Source organism: Uloborus diversus, chromosome 3 (assembly GCF_026930045.1).
Source record: "Uloborus diversus isolate 005 chromosome 3, Udiv.v.3.1, whole genome shotgun sequence".
Taxonomy (NCBI): Eukaryota; Metazoa; Arthropoda; class Arachnida; order Araneae; family Uloboridae; genus Uloborus; species Uloborus diversus.
In genome coordinates this window covers 196,543,648-196,568,012 of record NC_072733.1, presented here as the reverse complement: position 1 = coordinate 196,568,012, position 24,365 = coordinate 196,543,648, and the positions used below count along the sequence as shown (strand labels likewise).

The 24,365-nt window shown below is 30.1% G+C and overlaps 1 protein-coding gene across 1 annotated transcript in view; it reads right to left on the bottom strand.

Moving 5' to 3' along the window:
* LOC129219366 (solute carrier family 4 member 11-like) overlaps nucleotides 1-24,365 on the bottom strand; it is a 718,088-nt gene that overhangs the window by 398,888 nt on the left and 294,835 nt on the right. The window contains exon 2 of the mRNA XM_054853742.1: nucleotides 20,435-20,475. Coding sequence (XP_054709717.1) covers nucleotides 20,435-20,475 — 41 coding nt within the window. The remainder of the gene's footprint in view (nucleotides 1-20,434; nucleotides 20,476-24,365) is intronic.

Genomic DNA, 24,365 nt, shown 5'->3' with positions numbered 1-24,365 from the left:
TGTTGACATTTCAATTCTTAACACAATTTTCAAAATTTTTATATGTGTTCGGTTCTAAAAGTTTACTGCTTTTAGCATGCTTTTTTATGATCAGACAATTTTTACTTCATGAAAATTGCTTTACTTAAATTTGACAGCGTACTAGATAAATTTATTTAGACTCTAGAATTCATTTTCCTACTGTTTCAGACGCTGCTAGACAAGTAGTAATATTTTTTTCTGCAAAAAAGCTCCATTAGTGGCAAAAAGGATAGCAAGTTTGACAGAAAGCATTTTTCCCCTTCCGATGGCTAAGATCTTCCTGTGCATTTGGCGGAGAATTAACCTATATCTTTTACGTTATTTCTTAGGAAAGTTTTGTTTCATTTTGTCCAGTACTTATTATACATATGTTAGTTCTACTTTTAAACCAATTTGCTCCCAATTTTGTAGCTTGATAAGGGGGAAGTCGGGTGCGTTGGACCGCTTTTTTACTTTCCATTTTTTATCTCTTAAAAAAATTTACTGAGTAGTTTTATTTTCTACCATAAGTTTCACCAAACACTTCTCAACACCACAGATTTTTTTGGAAATGTTGAATTGATAAACTTTTTTTACATAATTTTTTAATGAAACCTAGTAAAGTAGACCAACGTGCCCCACGGGTGGGGTACGTTGGTCCGCCTGGTGGAGCACGTTGGACCGCATAACTCAAACAACATTTGTTATTGTTTTAGTGATAAATACTATCAAATTTTGTTCCTACCTTATTATCTTTTGTGTGTAGAGTGCAAAATATAAAGTTTAAAGATAAATATAACATATTAAATTGATCTTATTTGATAAATCATTTTTCATTTAAAACAGCATTAAGCATTCACCATTGGTACAAAATTATTTTTAAAAAATCAATTATTGAATATTCATGAAACAATTAATGCAGTTTAAAGTTAACTAAAGATGTGTTTAATGATATCTGGGAACATAAAAGCGCTATTTCCAGAGCTTTGGAAGTATAGCACTTTTATTGGACTGGGTTTTGGAAGAATAAGTCATATGTTACTTTCATGCAAAGTTACATCAATATTTGCTTGGGGGGGAAAGCTATTTTTTTCATTGCATTGCATTGCATGATACAACTCCAAAAAGAAAAGAATCCTGTTATACTAATACCATATTTCAAAGAAAAAGTACAATAAAATTGACAGCTTTAAGTAAGCATTGTGTTCTAAAATCAAAATTAGATAATCTTAAGTAAAACTATATTTTTGTAATCCTTTACTTAATCATTTGTTTTATTTTGTTTCTATGTAGAATGCTTGTTTAGCAAAAAAAAAAAAATGTTTAATACAGGAACTTTATTATAACATGTATTGCATATTTTACTCTTAGAAAACAATTGTATGCAAACATTTAAAAGTACATTTGAAAATATGAATTGTAAAAAAGTGTACATACGAAATAAATCTTTTGGTAAAATTAATTTAGTAGGGGTAGATGCTGTACCCACGGACGGTTGTACCTACGAACGTTGGTCGGGAAATTCCGGGTATCGTGGAGAGAGATCCTAATTGGGGTTTAACGTGTGTGTCACAGTTAAACCTGGGGTACTCTCCAGTACCCCAGGAAGTTTCAATACCATCAAACGAACATTTAAGATTCTATCACATTTTTTTTTTTTTGTTTTAGTAGGGTCTATGTAAAGAAAAAAAGCATAAGCAATTTCTTTTTTTTTTTTTTTCGTCCGTCGTGAATTGTATTATTCATTTTTGTTGTAGGTATCATGATTCCTATATTTTGAAGGTTTTGTTTCTGATTTTCAATATTGAAACAAATGGTCCTGCCGATGTGACTGCCTTGCAAAACGAAAATGGCATACCTTTGTACCCAAGGACACACAACCATGTGTAACCACGGACAGCAATTTTTAATCTCCTTGTGTCACACATGAGTCTTGTTACAATGTGAAGTACCTCAAAATAGTGCCTTGTCAACGTCCGAATTTTGCTTTCAACAATGATGATGAATTTTAAGTAGGGTTTGAAGATATAGTGTTGAAGTAACCCCCATCTGTTGTAGGATCTACAGGCCGTCAATCCCACCTGTTTTCATTTGAAATCAACTTTACTAGATTTTTGTTTGTTTAATCTAAGCTGAGTTTCTTGTGGTGGGTTAATTTTGGTTAAAAGTTTCAATTTGCATATAAATTGAAGTTGTTATTTAGATACATAGAGAGCCATACTATCATGAATCTAGTTTTTTTTTATTTAAAAACATTAATTATTCATGACATCATTAACTCTCTTAAGACTAATAACTTTTTTAAAGAGTTCACCGATGGTAAAAATTAAGGAAAATTTAAAAAAAAAGGGAAAAAACCTTCGATTAATTTTCAAAGTTTAATTTCTGTTGTAGATTTTATTTAATGTTATTTTCAATGGGTGTTTGAAGTATTTCAATATAAAATGGTTTATGAAAATGTATTGAGTACAATTTAGTTCCTCAGACCTAGTTATATATTATTTTTTTTATATGTCCATGGGTACAAAGGCATCTGTCCGAGGGTGAACGGGTTGTTGTACCCACGGTCAAAAAAGAAGTTTTTTAAGAAATTTTTTTGGGGTTGAAAGCTTTGAGATTTTCACCTGACAAAAATTGCCAAATTAAATGATAAGTTGTAGATTCCGCCAGAAATTTTTTCCGATCGATTATCCATTCCCAGAGACCAGCAAAAATTGGAAAGTAAATTTTGTCCGTGGGTACAGCAGCTCCCCCTATACTTTTTGTTAAATAATAATAAAATATATCTTTGCTTTTTTTATACAAAGTTTTTATTATTATTATTTCGAAACATGTGTAACATGAAATGGAATGAATGCATAATATACAAACACTTGGAATATTGCTAAAATTATTGAGATTTAAGAGAAAAAACAAGTTTTTAAATTATGTGGGGTAGGTTGGTCCGGTCCAACGTGCCCCACAACGAGTGGACCAACCTACTCCAATTTCTTGGTCTAAAAAATGCTGTCATATTTTTTTTAACAAAAAATGAAAAAAATCACCAATTATTATGAACTAAAGGTATTTACTTTGAGAAAGGAGTTAATTTTTTTTCCCGCAATCTTGACGAAAACCATTAAAGAAAAAAAAATTCCAGTTTTCTGAAAATTACTCAGGACTACTGAAATAACACTTTCTGGAATAAAAATTTGTTCAATATAACAGTACCATGTGATTTCATTATAGAATTTGTAGGACCATAGGTGCTATTTGTTAGTCATAAAATAAAATAAAAAATATCAATAGTATTAAAATAATTGAGAACGGTCCAACGTACCCCACCTCCCCCTAATATTTCTTTCCGATACCACCGCATATCGTAAATGAAGAAACAGTTTATTTTAAACATATTATTTGCATAGAAAATATTTGAACCTTCTCCGAATCTAGAACTAAAAATGTTTTTAATTAAGATATAAACTCATGCGTCTTATACTATGAATTTTTTTTCAAGAACTAAGAGAATGAAACATATAAATGCTTAATGCGCACTAGCATTATATGTCGATAAAGTTCTCGAGTCAATTTAAGTTAGAGCGTCTAGAATCCCCCGGGGATGAAAACAATAAATCAAATTTAAATACATACAGTTAGATCCTTTATTATATAACTTATTAGCTCGAAACGTTGTTGCAATATTTCTGTCTTCAGATTTCCCTTCTTCAAACTATTTACCTCAGAAGTTTTATTTACCTCTTTGATATAATGTATAGTTACACTCTGTTAATTTAATTCCATCTGTTGTATGAACCATGACTAGAATGCTTGATTGCTTGAACAAAGAAAAAAAAAGGAAGTATCAAATAGACCAACTAGTTACTTTCATACTAAGGTTAAACCATTATCTTGATATTTATCCGAGTAGGAAGGTGTCTAGCCTTCGAAGAGGAAATTTCAGAGTAACGTGACCGGTTAAAAGAATTCACTCTGTCTAGGTTTTTTTACTTTTTCCGCTTTTTTCTTTCTTTCGAAGGATGAGAAACTCTTACGATTTTTATATCTATTGAACTGTTTCTCTAGATGATTTCATATTTTTAAAGGTGCCTAGTTTGATGGATTTTTTTCCCTTTTGAAATTAAATCATCACGCTGAGAATACTCTCAAGAATCTTAGTACAATAAAAGAATATTCGTTAAAAAAAAAAAAAAAAACTAAATTCGTGTGAGAACGAGTTTTTTTTCCTCGAGCATTAAATTTCAAAGAGTTTTTTTTTTCTCTCTCTCTCTCTTTTTTAAAGAGAAAAAAATTATTTTTACTTTTTACCCTTTAAGTAAATTCTTACCACAAATAGATTAATAAACAATTTCCCCCAACCTTACATTAACCTTTTTTTTGGATACGAATTGAAGTATTTCAGTACATGATTTTGTGTTAGTGATATTTTTCAATGGAGCTTATTTCCCTATATATAATTTATTGGACCTAGGGCCCGTATAACTAGTTAATTATTTTCTTTTTTTGCTCATTAATATTTTTGCTTCAAAACTTTCAATATCTTAACTCTATAACTGATTTTGAACATTAGTGTAATTGGAAGTATGCATCTAGGACGAACGGTTAAAAAAATAGGGATCTTGCATGTTAAACGGGAACACCCTGCATAATGGAACCTAAATCGCTCTTAAATCATCGAACAATTATAATTTATTAAAATTACGGCTCAATGTATTTTTATGAGCTCCCTAAACTTTTATAGTGATTCATTTGCAATACTTTAACCCAGTACTAATAAAGAAGCATATTGAGTTATATGATTCTTCCTCATAAACACATAACTCGTGAGGAATCGAGGTAATATAAATTATACATAAAATGCAAAAAGATCATTGACTTCATTTCACATGAATATGCATGGCTTTTTCCGAGCACACGTTTGTTAAAAGCTTTATGGATATTAAACGAAGTAACGCATACTGAAATTCAGAATTCAGAAACATATGATTATCTTCTGTTTAATGTCATTCACAAGTATAGAACTTCTGTTAATGCTTCAACTGTGAACTCAAAACTATAATTAAGTCTCAATCCGTGATTTTCATATTTTGATCTGAATATATTTCTGACTGTGGAAAAGCATTCAGAAAATCTCCCAATAGGTAGTGTTTTAGAAAAAAATAAGACTTTTTTTTAAAAATTACCTTGACATACATTTTCTTGAAAACAATAAGAAACCTTTCTCATAACGAGCTGATGTGTGCATCATATGACTTCCTTTTACTACAATTTAATGTCATTTCCCCATTATTGGCAATTTTAATGTGATTCAATTGTTTACTCTCTAAATATCACCAACAGTGGCCAAATTGAAACCAAATTTAAAATTTAAAAAAAAATCGTCAAATTTGTCGCCAAGTTGGCGACAAAACTTGGCGACCAAAATACTGGCGATATATCGCCAAGTGTCCGACAAAGTATAACACAACTTGAGTTTACATCGAAATTAACAATGATTTCCCCCCAAAAAGGCGCAAAAGACGCCCTTAAGAACATCCGAATACAACCAAAAGGGAAGGTACACAACTAGACCCCACTAGGAGTCTACGTATCAAATTTCAACTTTCTAGGACATACCGTTTTTGAGTTATGCGAGATACATACACACATACGCACATACATACGTACATACAGACTTCACGAGAAAACTCGTTGTAATTAACTCGGAGATCGACAAAATGGATATTTCGGGTGTCTGTACGTTCCTAGGCATATATCCACGTGTGGTCGGGTTGAAAAAATAAACTCAACATTCATTCGGGGGTGAGAAAAATGGAAATTAAGGCTGATTTTTGAGTGAAATTTTTTTTCTGGAATGCAATACTTCTTTTTTTTGAAAAGGAAGTAAAAATGATAAAAGATTGCTCAAACTTTTTACCTTTTGCATATAGTACCACTTTTTTGTATATATTTAAAAAAATAAGAATTCATCTTAAAACTTACAAAAGGAGATCGTTAAATCCATTTTCCTAAGTGTGACATTTTTACGTATATTATTTTAAACTTGTGGTTTTACTTGTGATATCTATACATATAATAAAATAAGATGTTTGTGTGTGTGTGTGGCGCGCTTCCCGGGAAAACGGTAAGGCCTAGAAAGATGAAATTTGGTACACAGGTGCTGTTTTGCCGAATATGTGCACCTCGGGCTTCGATTTTTTTATATTTTAATTAGAAAAAAAGTTATTTAATGTTTTATGTGTTTTTTTGCTCTTTTTAGTACTTTTTACCTCACAGACCCCGAACCAATCGCACCACACAAATATTTTTTTATACTATAGTGTAGGAAATTTCATTTCAAATATGAAGAAGGAAAAAGTTTTGAAGATAGAGCAGTTTTTGTATTTTTTATGAATTTTTGAAAAAACCTTTAATTTGCATTCTTTCCTGGGTTTTATTTTTTTCTAATATCATCCTGCGAGAAGTATCAAAGCCACATTTCTAAAATTTAAGTTGGTAATAGTAAAAACATTTCGCCCTCTTCAGAAGAAAAAAGTTCTTAAAAATACGCAATAGTTTTTTTTAAAACAATTTTTTAATGCTGAACACATTATGTCTTTCCACGCATCGGTCGAAAAAAGCGTTCTTCAATCTTTTATGTCTCTGACGTCACTATTTGGATTTCGATTCGATATTTAGGATGGAATCTTAATCGCAAACAAATGTTAATCTTTTTTACCTATATAGTTTACTTCTACATTTTATGAAGTGATGACCACGTGTTTTTCCGGCAGTGCTTGCTTTTTTTCTTTCCTTTTTTTTTGTTTTATTTAAGGATTGCATTTATTTCTTTTTCCATCCCCCCCCCGCCCGCCCAAACTGGACGTTTTGCTGTATCTATATTAGGCTACATTTCATAGTTGTGCGCATTTATTTCAATAAAAACAGTGATATTTTTTTTCTTTGTCAAACGCTACTTTTTGCACACAACGGGGAATTTTTGGGGATAACTTTTTTTTTTTTTTGCTCTACTTGAATTAAAAAAAAGCGATTTTTTGAGTGATCTTTGTTTTTATTAGGAAATGGGCGGAGAGGTTAAAATAAATAGAGATGGATAAGAAAATTAAGAGATAGATCGTAAAGTTTAGATAGCCGCCGAAGGCGGCAATCTTGGCTTAAAAATGTGAATGGCACAAAAAAAGTTAGAGATGGATTGATTAATACTGCTGTCAAATTTATTTAAAACAGCCGCTGAAGGCGGCAAACTTGAAGCAAAAAGCTAAATGACAAGTTAGTCAAACAGCCGCCGTAGGTGGCTGCCTGCATAGATTGGCGAATGGCGTAAGAAGGCGAACCAGCTGGTCGCCGCAGGCGGCTGTGATGAAATAAGATGTTTGTGTTTGTGTGTGGTGCGCTTCTCGGGAAAACGGTAAGGTCTAGAAATTATTCTATTCAAATTAATAATAGTATAGATATAGATTGATTGATACCGCCACGAAATTTATTTAAGCAGCCGCCGAAGGCGGCAACCTTGGTGTAAAAAGGCGGACCAGCTGGTCGCCGCAGGCGGCTAGTTAAAAATAAAATTTAATTTCTTTGAGTAGTAAATATTGAAATGTTCAACGCTACTGATCTAAAATTTTCGTTGGACATCGTAAGTACATTTGAGTTTATATTTCCAAGGTGTCAGTCTTTGGAAAACGATGGAGAAGAAACAATCGGATTTTTTAGGGATCAACACAAAAGGAAATTTATTCGCATGTTAAAGCATTACGCACTTTATTATTCTTACTTGAAATTCATTTTTAAATTTAAATGAAAATAAGTGAAAACTTTGAGCGGAAATGTGACACAAAGTGGAGTAGTTGAGGTAACTTACATTTTTGTAATGAACAAATTGAAAATTTGATTCGAAAATTAGTGTATATAAAGAAAGAACAATGTATTTAAAACAAGCTTTGCATTGTAACATAATTTTTTAGTCTCAACAATAAATTTGTATCTTCAAAAAAAAATGGATTTTTTTTTTTTTTTAATGGGGCAAAATGAAAGAAAAAAAATCTAACGAAATGGTTTTTATATTATTTCAATTATTTTTGATCAAATGAATAAGTAAATAAAAGAATAAACAAAACTAATTTATCCATATATGACTCAAAATGGGTGAATGAATGAATAAACGAGTAAATTATTAAATGAAAAATGTAAATATATTGTTTAGCAAATGAATCCGTAAGTGACTTAAGGTAGGCAAACACACTAAATATTCTTTTCTTCAATATTCAATGCATCTTTTTAAAACTTAATGCAAATAGAAAATATGGCAAAAATAACACATTTCGACTACTTATTTGTTGAAAAAAAAATCAATTGGTTTTTTTTAAATAAAAAATCCATATTTTTAGCAAAAAATTAAAATTCCCTCAACATTTCCAGTGCATTTACTATTCATTATTTTTAAAACCTTTTGTGTGTATCTCTTTGTGAGATACCAGAGAGTGATATTACTCTCCAATTTGGAAATAATTAACTACACTGTTAAAAATTTTCCGGAAAATTTACGGTAATTGTTACTGCCATCCATGTTGCCAGTAACTATTACCGTAAAAATCAAATGTTACTGTAAAATTTTACGGTTTCCTCGGTAGCCCACAGCAACCAATTGGCGCTGGGATCGCTTATTTCTCCGGTAGAAATTACCGTAGAAATCAGCGATGCGTTAAGTCCGGCATTTTACAGTAACAATTACCAGAAAATCTTCCTGAATTTTTAAAAGTGTAAAAACAGGTTTTATGGGTAAATGTTTGAAAATTTCCCCCGAAAACGCGTTTTTTGCCGTCTAAGTTTAATTGATCATTATTTCAAAACCATATATTGCATGTACATTGACTTTTTTGAGCTTTATATCACAGTAATGTGTTCAAATACCATGATTGCAAAGTTTCAAATCTTTAGAGTCAATACTTTTACCGCTAGAGCTGTTCGCGTAATAAAAAACTTGAAAACATGGTTATGAGAAAATCAAGTAAGAAAAAATAAATTTCAGTTATAAGCAGTGCAATTGAGTATAGTAAATTTCTTCTCGTTTTCTCAATAATTCACCGATTTAAAAAAAAAAAAACAATTGCGGATTTAGAAAGAAAAACACGGGGCTCTCTGAATTTCTAAAAATTGATTTTGTTCGAAAATTAGAGGGTTTGCTTACCTAAACAAATGATTGAATAAGTAAACGATATGAAGTACGGATTTAACTTTGCCTCCATTCACTTGACTAATTGCTAAAAATATTAAAATTGAAATAAGCTTAATCTATACATATAATAAAATAAGATGTTTGTGTGTGTGTGTGTGGCGCGCTTTCCAGGAAAACCGTAAGGCCTAGAAAGATGAAAATTTGGTATACAGGTACAGTTTCTGCCGAGGAAGTGCACCTCGGGCTTCGATTTTTGATATTTTAATTAGAAAAAAAGTTATTTAATGTTTTTATGTGTTTTTTTGCACTTTTTAGTACTTTTTTACCTCACAGACCCCAAACCAATCGCACCACACAAGTATTTTTGTACTATAGTGTTGGAAATTTAATTTTAAATATGATGAATGAAAAAATTTTAAAGATAGAGCAATTTTTGTATTTTTTATGAATTTTTGAAAAAACCTTCAATTTGCATTTTTTCCTGGGTTTTACATTTTTCTAATATCATCCTGCGAGAAGTATCAAAGCCTCATTTCTAAAATTTAAGTTGGTACATAGTAAAAACATTTCGCCCTCTTCAGAAGAAAAAATTTCTTAAAAATACGCAATAGTTTTTTTTTTTTTTTTTTTACAATTTTTTTAATGCTGAACACATCATGTCCTTTCACGCATCGGTCGAAAAAAGCGTTTCCTCAATCTTTTATGCCTGTGACGTCACTACTTGGGTTTCGATTCGATATTTACAATGGAATCTTAATTGCAAGCAATGTTAATCTTTTTTTTTTTTTACTATATAGCTTACTTTTACATTTTCTGACGTGATGACCACGTGTTTTTTCCGGCAGCGCTTGATTTTTTTTCTTTCCTTTTTTTTTTTTTTTTTTGTTTTATTTAGGGATTGCATTTATTTCTTTTTCCATCCTCCCCCCCCCCCCCCCAAGCTGGAGCTTTCACTGTATCTATATTACGTTACATTTCATAGTTGTGCGCATTAATTCAATAAAACCAGCGAGATTTTTTTTTATCTTTGTCAAACGCTACTTTTTGCACACTACGGGGAATTTGAGCTTTTTTTTTTTTTTTTTTGCTCCACTTAAATAAAAAAAAGCGGTTTTTTGAGTGATAGATAGAGATGGATTGATTAATACTGCTACCAAATTTATTTAAACAACCGCCAAAGGCGGCAAACTTGAAGTAAAAAGGTAAATGACAAGTTAGCCAAACACCCCCCATAGGTGGCTGCTTGCACAGAAAGGCGAATGGCGTAAGAAGGCGAACCAGCTGGTCGCCGCAGGTGGCTAGTATTGGAATAAAAGGAACCATTATTTTTCGTAATAGGACTTATCAAGCCTGTCAACAAATTTTGTACTTGAAAATAATAATTTGTGCGTGTTCTGGGTGTGGACCTTACAGTCCCACTCGCCCTTAACCGCGATATGCTCAAATTATTTTTTTAATGTAAGAAAACTTTTTAGAAAGCTGAAGCTTCATATTATGGTATGTAATAGCTCCTTCTATTCGAAATATGTAAATAAAAATCTCTGGTATGAAATTCCGGGAATAAACTTCAAATATATTCGTAAAAATATTACTTCATCGCAGTTGTTATCAAAAAATGAACAAAAATGTGTAAATATGACTTTCATTTTAGCTAAAAAGAAGACACTAAGAAGCGCAATATATACACGTAGAACAAAGCTTATGTTTAAACTAATTGCGTTTTTTTTTATTCCTAAAACGCACTGTTAATTTCCTTTTTTTAAACTACTAATGAAAAAAAACAATTAAAAGGTGTTAAGTGTCAATAAATATATTTTAGGTATAGATATTAATTCAGTTCAATAAAAAGTACGAAGATTTCATTTTTCTGTGGTTATTTGCCAAAAGTTGATGCGTTAAATTTGACCATTTTATCGATCATGATATGCGTTTAGAGTAGCATTTTTCTACGCCAGAATTTGATACGTCTAACGATAAAGTAAAGCGGAAAAAATATGAACTACCAAACATGATATAATAAAAACTTTCAGGTAATTCTCCAACAAAAGTTGCTAACTCTACATATGTTTTGCCACATCAAATTTGATCTGTTAATGTTTCCTAAACAACCACAGATTTATGTTGTATAGCTGCTTTTTCTGTGAAAAAGCAGCTTTAGATAATGATTTTCAAATCATGTAGTAAAATTATATATTGATTCTTGATTTAATTTTTCTTCAATTTTGTTTCATTACATACATTAAACAAACAGCACAATATTTTCATAACACAGCTTCAATACGTTTCTCTATGTATATTGAATAATAAAAATCAGACTATTTTCAATAGTTACTCCAAGAATTTTGAAAATTTTTAATCCGCAGACCATTTATCAAAACGAACTTTTTCGAGTTATTTAAACTTCTTTCTTTTCCAGATGTAAATTCTACTTATTTTTCATAGGAGCTATGCTACGAATGATATTAAACGTAAAAGATTGTTTTTATTTAACAGCTTATTGTTTATCCAAAGCAACCGCCAATTCTTAAAAATCAATACCTTAATAATAAATATGTCGTTCCTCTAAGGTCACACATATATACATATATTTAACTGTTTTTAATAATATTTTTATTAACATTTCCAAAATATTCAGCTAATTATTTAGTTTTCATTTTTATTTGTTTAGAAATAATAAAATCCTAATTTTGCACCAAACACAAATAACATTGACGAGTACCCATTATTTAAAAGATTAACTCGAAGCTTTTATCGGCTTATTGCAATAGACAAAATTTCGTTAAATGAAATCTCTTATTAGCAATTATTCTTTCTGTTATTAACTGTATTAATAAGGTTGCAAAACATTGCACTCTTTAAAAGGTCACACAAATTGAACTATTCAAATTTAAAAGAACGCAACTCTTAGAATATAATAATAAATTCATTTGAAAAAAAATTCTACCTAACGTCTTTTGCATAAGATTTTCTTTGTAGATACATTATACAGTAATAAACGCAAGATTACTTTTAAAATTTTATCCCAGTTTAAAAATTTTTAAACTCCGCAGGGTATGTATTAAAAGGAAATCTTTTACAGCATTTAAAAATTCTGCAAGAAATGATTTAATGGAAAATATTATTCAGAAACTGAAATGAAAATATCCTATTTTAGAAGTCTTATCGTATGGATATTTTTTTTCAGAACTTCAAAGTAACTGTCATGAGAAATGGTAATGTATGCGGCAGTGTAACTTTATAAATATCGAAACATTTTTTGTAAGCAACAATATCAGTACAAGTAGAAGAAGAAAAACAAATGGAAGGCTGCAGAAGCATTAAAATAAATTATTATATCTGAAAACACGAAATATAACACTAATATTAAAATTTGCAATATTGCTTTAGCACGCCTTGAACGCTGTGACCTTGAGTTTTCATTTTTTCTACAATCCAATATTACCAAAAGAACATACAGACAGATTTCAAGAAAGCAAGGCATCAAATTCAAAAATGATGGCACAAATGGTTTTGTATGTTGGAGTTAATTGAGCAAACTACCAATTATGTCCGAATGTCATTAGAAATTACTCAATTTCTTAAGCATTCTAGTTCAAGCACATTGTTTGTTACTTTCTCTAACTACTACGCGAGTTTACAGCTGCTTTTTCGAAACCTCATTTTTCAGATCTCTCAATATAAAAATAAATAGGAGTGTTTTTACATTTAAAAAATCTTTAACCTGCCATTTAACAGTTGTTTTTCAACTTTCAAATCTTTTAATAAAAAAACTAAAAAATAAGAACGTAAATGAACTAGGAGCGCTTCTTTGTTTGGACAGCCATTGGCTAAGTTTCTATTCAGAAATCTCAACCTGACGATCAATTAATATGAAAACTAGAAATTAAATAAAATTTTATTACTTTTAAATTCAAAATCTTCAAGTATAGCAACTCAACAGTAGATTTTCAGACACATCAACTTTTCGATCTCTAAGTATAGAAGCTAGAAAGTAAAAACGTAAATAAACTACCGTAGAATTGTTCAAGAAGCCTTAGGCTAAGTTTCTTTTCGGAATTTAACATCAAAATAGTTTAATATAAAAGCTGAAAAATTAATAAACGAACTAGGAATATTTCCTAGTTCAAAAACGTGAATGTTTCGAACACGTTCACAGTATGATCATAGAAAATTATAATTTTGGAATTTACTAAGCAATACAAATTTTAAAAGATTCGTTAAAAATATTTTATTTTTATATTTATTAACTTAAGTTTACTATAATAGATTTTTTTGCACAAATATAAAATCAGTGACATTGATTGGGCATGTTTCACTACTTCATAACTTTTAACTCTTTTTACAGTGCTGCGAATCTTCTGCATATGGTGCAAATATCCGTGATAGCATACAAAGGATATTAAAACTTTATTTTGTGATGCGTAGCGCTAATAAGTTGACAAAACTAATATGATGTATGACATGCTGCCATTGCAATGAGCTATCCATTTTCACGTTGCTTTTTTTTTCTCGGGGAGGGGCAGGGAACTCCAGAACTTTATTTGTGGATAAACGACATTGATATATTTGCTACATTTTTACCTATTTATTTATTTATTAATTCATTCGTGTGTTTGTTTTTTTCTAAATGGCAAATTTTTCCCTAGCCAACTTAAGCTAGAAAACGTAATTCAAAAATAAAATTAAAAGAAAAAAAACTGGCTTAGATAACATTCACGTACGAACACCAGTCATGGTGCTTCACATTTTAATATATTTCCAAAACACAAGTCATACTCCTGTGTTTAAAAATTAGCTTGGAATACAGATACTAGAGCAAAGAAATATTTCCACTTGCTGTTAAAGCTTCAAAATTGAACTTTTGCCTTCCGTAGCTCCATTCATTGTAGTTTCAACGTTGTTGTTACCATCTTTAACAAGTGAAATAAGCTTGGACAGCAATCGAGTAGGAGAATGTGCGGTAAAGTGAAATAGCTAAGATGACTGAGCTTTTTCAAAATGAACAAATTAAAAACTTGTTTTGAAAATTACAGTACATAAAGGAAGAACATTGTATTTTATAATAAAACTTGCATTGGAACATTATTTTTTATTTTTGGCAGTAAAATTGTATCTTCAAGAAAAAGTGGAAAAATTTTCCCTTTTTTTTCATCGGGAAAGTGAGAAATGAAATATTTTTCGAATGAAATATTTCTATTCGATTGGGAAACATATTTTTAAGCAAACTAATGAGGAAATCTAATTAATATAAGAGGAAAAAATTAATGAGTGAATAAAGTAGTGAATGGAAGAATTAATAAATAATTTATCACATGAAGGAATGTAAATAAATTAATAAATGAATACCAAAGTGATTTAGTAAAAGATTGAATGAGTAAACGAAAGGAACTATGCCCCATCCGTCATGCACTTAACTAATTATGAAAATTATTAAAAATACAAATAAGCTAAATGTTGATAAGTACTGCACCGACTATAAGAAGGTCCCAATTAATGTTTAAAATGTTAATTAGTATAACTTTATCATTTGATAATATCAAAATACGTATTGGTTTACAACAAACTATTACAATTGGAATATTATTGGAATCCATTTTGTAAAATGTCTTGCATTATTATATGCTTTTTTTTCCAAAGGTAATTATATTTAAAATTACCTCTGACTGGAATAGACTACATATGTAACTACATAGTTAAAATATTACTAGGTAAGTGGCGCTAAAAGTTAATATATTTGTTATATATTTGTTGTCGCTTTTATTGTTAATAAAATAATGTTATTATAAAATGATAAAGTTTTTGTTATTAATTTTTTAAGTTTTAAATGAGAGCTATTAATATTCGGTGGAGTATTTATTTGTTTAATATTAAACTTCTGTGTATTTTTAATGCTCTGTACAATTATTCAAAAGCATGCTGGGCAAGGTCGATGAGAGAAAGTAAAATAGTTCATTTTTTTTACTTATTCAGTTAAATAACTTACATATTCATTTGTTAATAATGTTAATTTGCATTGTAATAATTGCAACATGTTAATAACGTTCATTTGTTAATTTTTTTTTTGGTGCTATTCACTTATTTTCTTATTCATTCACTATGTTATTCAGACATTCTTTTTCTCATATTGCTTAATTTACTTATTGTTACATCATCCATTCATTTATTTTTTCATTTGATCAGAAATATTTCTAATAAATAAATGGGAAATATTTTATTTTAAAAATATTTTATTTTTCACTTCGCCCGACGAAGGAAAAAAGTGAAAAATGTGTACCTTCTTTTAAAAGTACAAACTTGCTGCCAAAAGTTTTAAAAAATATTTCAATGCAAATTTCATTCTAAAATATGTTTTCTTCTATTGTGTACTGTAATTTTGAAAACAAAATTTCAATTTATTCATTTTGAAAATTTTAGCTCAGCCATTTCACTTCGTCCCATAATCCCCTACTTATGTATTACCCGAATGCCAGTGTTTAATCGCTTAACTCCTTACTGTGTTTGGCATGAGAATTTTTTTTCTATGTTCTTATTAATTTCTTCACTTAGGAACAATTGGCAAGCTTTTAATTTCTTGTTTAGGTTTTGTCTTTGAAAAAAAATTGTCAATCATCAAATTATTATTGAAATCGTGTTTTTATTGCAATCTTAAAGATGTTACTTAAAATTAGATTCAACCATAAAACTAAAACATATTTTGCTCTGAAAATTCCTAAATTAATGTAATGTAAGACTGTATTGGGATTTTTGCAGTAATTCTAGGTACCGACGTGTATCTTGGAGCTGTTTAAGATCACCTATTGTTATAGGTTTAAGGTACACTACTTGATCATCTACTGAAGAATATATAATTACAATTTTTAGTATTGGCGTAACTTCTTTTGAATTCATTCAATATTATAACTAAAACTATACATCCTAAAATATTAAATTCCAAGTATCACCGAACCTTTATGTTTTGAGCTATCACATTGAAAAAGTAACATAAAAAAATGTACTTTTAATGCATAAATTTAAACTTTTTAGTACATTACATCAAGTTTGAAGCTTTTCTGGGAATAATTTAACTACTCTGAGAACAAGGGGGATAAAAATACAAACTACATGTGTTGTAATTCTTTATCAACAAAAGTAAAGCAAAAAGTAGTAAATAACTAAGGTAGGACTAAGTAGTGAGAACTATTACATTTCAAAGTATGTTTGCTATACAAAACGAGCTGATGTGTTCATCACATGATTTCCTTTTACTCCAATTTAATGTCATTTCCCCATTATTGGTAATTTTAATGTGATTCAATCGTTTACTCTCTAAATATCATCAACAGTTACCAAATTGAAACCAAATTTAAAATAAAAAAATCGGCAATTTTTTTGCCAAGCTGGCGGCAAAACTTGGCGACCAAAAGACTGGCGATATATCGCCAAGTGTCCGACAAATTATAACACCACTTGAGTTTACATTGAAATTAACAATGATTTCCCCAAAAAAAGCTGGGCAAAGGATCCCCTTAGGAACATCTGAATGCAACCAAAAGGAAAGGAGCACAACTAGGCCCCAATAGAAGTGTACGTACCAAATTTCAACTTTCTAGGACATACCGTTTTTGAGTTATGCGAGATACATACACACATACGCACATAAAAACGTACATACGGACGTCACGAGAAAACTCGTTGTAATTAACTCGGGGATCGCCAAAATGGATATTTCGGGTGTCTGTAGGTTCCTAGGCATATATCCACGTGTGGTCGGGTTGAAAAATAAACTCAACATTCATTCGGGGGTGAGAAAAATGGAAATTAAGGCCGATTTTTGAGTGAAATTTTTTTTGCGAATAAAATACTTCCGTTTTTGCAAAAGGAAGTAAAAAAAAGAAGAAAGAAAGAAACCATTGCACCGGTTCTAACTCGACGCATACGATATAAGAGAAAAATACTTCTCTAGTGAATGCTTTGCCCAGTTTTCATTCACAAATGATTGGCATTTTAAACAAAATGTAGTTTTCTTACATTATTTATTTAGAGCAAGAACCGCGACTATATGCGTTCAAGGGAAATATGCTTTCACAAAAATAACATAAAATAGTGCTTTCACCGTGCAAATGTTTCAATGTATCTTTCACGATATTATTTGACGATAAAAATAGTTTTAAATTGCTGTAGTAAAATAAGAGTAAAGTAAAGTAAGTGCTGCAAGAAAGGCACAACGTTTACTCACAAATATTTTTGTTATACTTTGAGAGTTTTTCACAGATAAAGAGGCAGTATTTAGAAAAATATTGAGCGCTGTGCTGTGACGATTTGCATCTTCATTAAGTTGATTTTTCATTTTATTCACTGTTTAACAGGGTCACGAGAATTTTCTGAACTGACTTTACTGTCTACCGTAATAATTATCAATTGCTTAATCTAATCTCGTATACGTTGTTTATGATATTAGCTAATCTAAAAGAAAGCGTTTTTTGTTTTTCTTTTCCTTTCCATTCAAGATTGTTTGGGTAAAAAGAAGAAGAAAACAGTTCGTACCAGTCCATTGCATCGGATAAGATCAAATTGAGCATTAACTTAGGCATTACCGTAAATGGACAATAAGCAGCCGATTTTTTTTCGAGTTAATCTGATAAAAATTTCAAATATGATTTGGAATAATTTTGTCGGTATTATAGATTTTTTAAAACTTGCTTTAAATTTTAGTTAAGTGACGTAAAGAAATGTTTCGTTAAAATGCCAATTTTCTCATTATTTGTAAAAACGAACAATTTTTTTTTCCCATGTGGATAATCAATAGTTCAATTTCATAATACTTTTTTTTATGCAGTTGACCTTACGCGACAGATTGAAATAAAAAAAGATGAAAAAAAAAGTTTAACGTTTAAGAACATGGACGAGGTACTGAGTACGCCACTCAACGAGAAAGCACCGTGAATTTCAGAATAGTCACTTGACCAATATCTGGTTATTATTTACCCTTTTTCCAAGGTCCGTTCAGTGACGTACTTGCGTTTAAAGTTTAAAATTGCCCTTTTCTCTTTTTCTTTTTGATTATTTTTTATAGAAACCACACGTGAATGTTCCATTTTTTTTATGTAAAAAGCATATAAAAATAACAAAATACAATTGTGAGAAGTAATGCTGTATGTGCTGTAGTAATTGTTAAGCAAATGCCAACGAGTTGTCCTAATGACTAAAATATCCTTTACGTAATGAATAACGAATAATTAGTAGTTGGTTAATTGATTCATTTATCCTTTTTTTTATATTTATTTTTTTTATAATTCGTGAAATTCACAAATCAAACGTTATCATTTTTTACTACATTGTGATCGATTTCAGTTTAACTGTGTTCGTCTGTTCGTTCAATTAGATCTTTACAACTTCTATAACATCACAAGACATTGTATTAAATAGGAAAATCATTAAACACCGATAGTTAAGCTTTAAAAATTGCTGGCGTACGTAGTACGCCACCCGTGTTCTTAAAGGTTAACTAAGTAGTACTATGTATTAGGAACTTGTTCTCTCTTCTACTACAGCTCAGAACCACGTCCATCATATTCGACGTAGGCAACAAAAACACAACGATTGACCAATGCTGTTGAAAGAATACAAAGCATCGCGTGCTGGTAACGATAAGGAATTGAGTCGCATGCCAGAAATATACTATGACATCCAGTCATTTCATTTAAAGCGTTAATTTACTAATTCACTCACAGATATTGTTAGTCTGTTAATTTACCAATGCACGTATAGATATTGTTACTCTTAATTTAACAATGCACTTACAGATAGTGTTACTCTGTCAATTTACTAATGCAAGCATAGATATTGTTACCCTCTTAATTTACTAATGCACTCACAAATACTGTTACTCTGTTAGTTTACTAATGCACATGCAGATATCGAAATTTATGACAGTTAAGAGTCAAATACAAGGAATCCAATTAACTTCGCATTTCTGAGAGGATTATCACTATAACAGTTCAAAGCTCTTGAAATGCTACACACATAGCGTCCTCTTTTTCTATCTAAATAATTTACTATCCCAATAAACGATATCTTTGCCAAGTCCGAAGATAGCATAGATTCAAATCTGGGGAATTTTCCTTACCAAATACTTAGCTGTTGATGCAAATTACGATAGCAAATGAAAAAAAAAATCTCCTAAACACTTCCTTCAAAGCAATCGTTTATATGAGAAGGAGAACTATGCAACGAAAATATTAGTTTTTAAAACCCCCAAAATGCTTGAAGAGACCGCTCCCCCCCCCCCCCCCCCAAAAAAGGCAATTTAATCTTGGCCTTTTATTGACGAATCTAGTATATCCTATCTTGCCCTACCCATACTTAAGTATCATGGTCAATAGTTTTAATTAGTCTACTCAGAATTCTGAAGCTTTATTTTGCATAACTTGTATTCATAGTTTGCATAGTTTTCTAGTATTTTACAATGACTAATGGGTGATTCTCAAAATATGGGAGAATTTTTGTCTCTAACATTTAAAACAATTTGGTAGGCTTTATTGCTTCTTTAAATTCAGATATATTTGGTATGAAATTCGTTATTTGAAGCGAAATGTTACTCACTTTTTTTAAATTAAAAACATTTCAAAGAAAAATAAATGTTTAAAATGTCAATAACTTAGATATTCAACGCAGCTGTGTCCTAAATCAAGATTACATTTTGGAACTATTGGAATTCAAAAAAGAGTGTCAATCTATATTTAAATGAATTAATCAATATAATGTATCTAGGAATTCATTTTTGTAAATAAAATTTTAATATTTAGTAAAAGATTTAAATTTTAACTCTATATTTCATTTTTAAAGCAAGTACATGCTTTAAGAGCTAGCCATCAATCCGTATTTTGGTTTTGCAAACAAAGTGTTTCAAAAATTAAAAAAATTACCTTAGGCAATAGGTGGCCATTTTAGATTAGTGTGTGATTTACATATAAATTTGGCTTATTCAAATGCCACAGAAAAGAATATATTGTTGCACTTATTGCATATGGCTACATTCTGGTTTAAATTCAATTTGTTATTTTGGTGACAAATGGGTCATGAAAAAAAATTGAGTTTAAATATTTATCAATGCTGAAAATAGGGCACTTTATTAGCAAACCTATAATTTTCAAACGTTTTACGAATAATATTTTATGATTTTATATTTTGAAAAAGTCTCCTATTTTGAGAATCACCCAAATAATAAATTGAAAAACATTTTTATTTTTCAGTAAAGCAATAAGTAAATAATAAAATGTTTCTTACCTCATGCTTCGCGTACATTAACGTCACCTCATCTCCATCTTCTGAAATAGAAAAAAAGCAAAACTTTTATTTCAGAACATTGAAACTTCCATAGGACAACATACTATTATTAAAACTCTTTATAATATACTGAAAGCAAGATAAGAAACACTTTTCTTCCTTATACGAAACTTAAAATCCAGTTTTAAATCTATCTCCGTTTTTTAAAGCACCAGTTTATTATTTAAATTTTATTTTTTACCAGAATAAATAACAGAAATTTATAAGATTATTCTTTCTATTTTCGCTAAGTGGATCCCATTCATTACGTTTATCTTATGGCAGTTAAATTCACTTCTTACGGGATTTGAGAATTTAGCTTGTTAAAAACATCAACCGATAAAAAATTTAAAAAAAAAATGCAATTTAAAAAATCATCTAAAACTAAGTAAAGTCTACAAAGCAAAATTTTTAAACACCACGTCTCCGTTTTTAACAAAGAAACAGGTAGTTGAGGAGCTTTTTTTTTTTTCGACAACAACTTGACGTTAGTCTAAAAAGCATCCTAACTACTACGAAAGGCGAAATACATAAACTGGTATGATTGTGGTTTAGAATCATATTTTTTAAAAATAATGTATCAAAAATGGTTTTTATAAAAATTTACAAATAAATGATGCGTGAAAGTTTGAAAACACAAAGTTATGTCCACAAATTAAATCATCAGCTGACCCTAATTTCCTACACTAATTATATTTTTGTAGCTCATTAAATACGTTTATACAAAACTAAATTTTCTTTTGAGCAGAAAATTATTTTTCAATGCATGACACTTCATAGCAAAGGGTCATTTTTAATGAAAATATCTCCCCTCTTTCTAAAATGAATAAAATAAAATACAAAATTCTAACAGATTCTGCAGACAGCCTTCGTGGTTTTAAGGAATCTTCATAGAACTGGAATTAATCCCGAAGCAGGAAATTACGCCTTTCTCCATGATGATCGTAACAATGAATGCGTCAAGTAAGAAATTTGAAGGAGACATCATCAAACGAACCATTTAAATAAAACGTGAGAAGTATAGTTTGCTAAAAATACAAGGACTTATTGAAACGTAAAACAAGTCACTATTGATAAAATGTTGTTTCTCTCTTTTTTCTAAAATTTAAAAAAGAAGCAGGTAAGAAATAAAGAAAAAAAAAGGAAAAGGAAGTTTTGCTGTCTTTTTATGAAAAAGACAAATATATATATGAAGTATGAAAGGTAGTTTTGTCCAAATAAACATTCTTTAGGTATGAGAGCTACTTTACTTAAAAGAACAAGTTCTTTAACATTTTAGCACTGTAACTTTACAAGGTGTTTTTTTTTTAAATATGTTTAACTACTGAATAATTATTTATATTAAAACAAAAACACTTTTTTTATACACTTTTCTTTTCACGTGCAAAAGATTATTATTGAGACTTTAAAAATTGTTTCCTAAGTAATTTTTTAAGATATTTTCCAATGAAATATTGCACATTGTATCAAAAATAATACAGTTTTAGGAAAGCTTTTAAACATTATACTTTTATGACTTTTAAATATAGAAGTACTATTTTAATAATGTAACTAAATAAAATCAAATTTAAGAAAATATGATTTTTAAAAAAAATGCTTAAAAATGCCACAGAAGGTTCATGCTGTAAATGTATAATATGATTGAATTACTTAAATATATCATTTTTGTAAGTTATGTAATTTAACAACCTTACTTTTTAAAATTTAAAAGCAGAATTAAAATTCATTAACGCAATTAAACTACATCTTCGAAATAAAACAGATGTAGAATAAATATTTATTTTTTTACTCCAACATGAATAAGACTTTTTTCGTGACTGAAACAGAAGGAAATTTAGGAATTGTGAGCAAAAATCTATATTTAGCTCAAATTCGCTAAATGCCAAACACTCCGTTTCCAAGGATCATGCAGACATAAGCTTACATCGAGTTTAAGTAAACAACATTTTCTTAAGCTCTATTAGAATTACTTTTTATATGCAGCCAAACGGTGACAATACACGCATAAACTATTTCAGGAAAGAACAAAAAAAAAAAAAAAAAAGACAATTTATACCTTCTACGTTACATTTTTTAAATTTTAAATTATTTACTTCAACTTTCAATTATTTCTTATCATACCAAAACTTTCTCTCAATTGTAATTCTTGCTTCTTCTATTTCCTACATCTATCGTATGTCTGGGAGTTAACTTGTCAATCGGATTTGCTCAAATTGCAGCAACTCCGCAAGATAAATATGTGTTGCAGCCTTACGTAAATAATTGCGGAAAATCATTGGCAAAGCTTCATAATTGCCTTTTCCTAGAACGAGGAGTGTTTGATGTTTGGAGACTAAACTAGAGAGAATTTGCTAGTCTTTAAATAAAACACTAAACAGTATTTTTTGGCTGACGCCTCAAATTTGATCAATTTAAAAACTGCATTTTTTTTTTTTTAATCCGAATGTGTTGTAAAATAACATGTTGATTACAGAATAAAAATGTTTAGTTTTTATAAAAAGCATGGACTACACCTTTCAGATTTTTTTTTTTTTTTGTTATTTTTTGTACATGCACGGATACAAAACAAGTCAATAAGTACAACGAAATCCATTAAAATGTGTAAACAAGTAATTAAAATGGAACAGTAAAGCAAAGGAAAGAATGAAAGTTTAAATAAACGAAAATTAATTTGAATTCTGAAATTTTGAATTCAAATTATGTTTTTCGCAATCACGAACTGAGACAGGACCCTACTCATTGGAGTTATTGTTTCTAGAAACGGCTTCTGTCCCCCCCCCCCCCAAGCCTGCCTCTCCTCCTGGGCGGTTACGTGTGCATAGTTGTGTGTGTGCGTAGACCTGTGTGTATGCACGTAGGCGTGTGTGAAGTCGTGTGTGTGTGTGAACGTGAGTGTGTGTAGGACATGTACGCCTCCGATCAGGAGAAGCGGATAGCTCAAAACCGGAGCAGCCGCGCCGCGCCGTTAGCAGAGGACGGTGGGCGGTGGTGCTTCATAGGCTTCTGGTCCAAGTTGAAAAAGGCACGGACACCAAAAACGGTCAAATGAGAACAATAAGCAATCGTGATTGCACAAAAAATTCCTAATGACAAAATTAATGTGACAAAACTTAAAATTTGGAGATAACCAGTACAAATGATAGGAGGATCTCTCCTCAGTCTTGGGGCAAGAGATGGTACTAGTAGCCATAGTAGGTGCTGCTGTACATCATAATTTAGATTTTTTTTTTTTAATGAAAGCCTCCCTAGGTTCTGAACTTTAAACACAATTTACTCGAAACTTTAAAAAGCCCACATTCATCCGTTTGCTTCTCACTACCACATATTTCTAAAATTGTTACGATAATTGAAAAAAAAAAAACACACGAGATTCACTGCTGAAGTATTACTGAACTAATCAATACTTAGACGAAACCCAAGAAATAATTGTTTCATCTTTCTTAATATGCTTTTCCAGGTATTTAGTTTTTTTCTTAAGCACATGTGTGTATGAAAAATTACTAACCATTCCACCCCTTATTTTAATTTCGCCATTTATTTCTGAGGTAGACCGTGCAATGCCGGGCAATGCAGCTTGTTCCCAAATAAAATGGAATAGCTGTTTTTCTTTTTCTTAATTTCTCTTTTAAATCTAAGAAAAATAATTCTTTTCTTACTGAAAAAATGGCCCATAGAGAAAAACAATGGAAAAACCCGAAATTTTTTTATCCTGAAGGAAGAATTCTGAGCATGATTAATCAATTTTTACCGACTCGTTTTTTCTCTGAAGAAAAAAAGACAGATGTATTTACATATGTACGGTGGGCATGTGCGATTTTGGGTTTTTCTTACATCACTTGGAAAACATATGTTTGAGATTTCTTTCGAGTACGTTTTATCCAAAGATTATCAG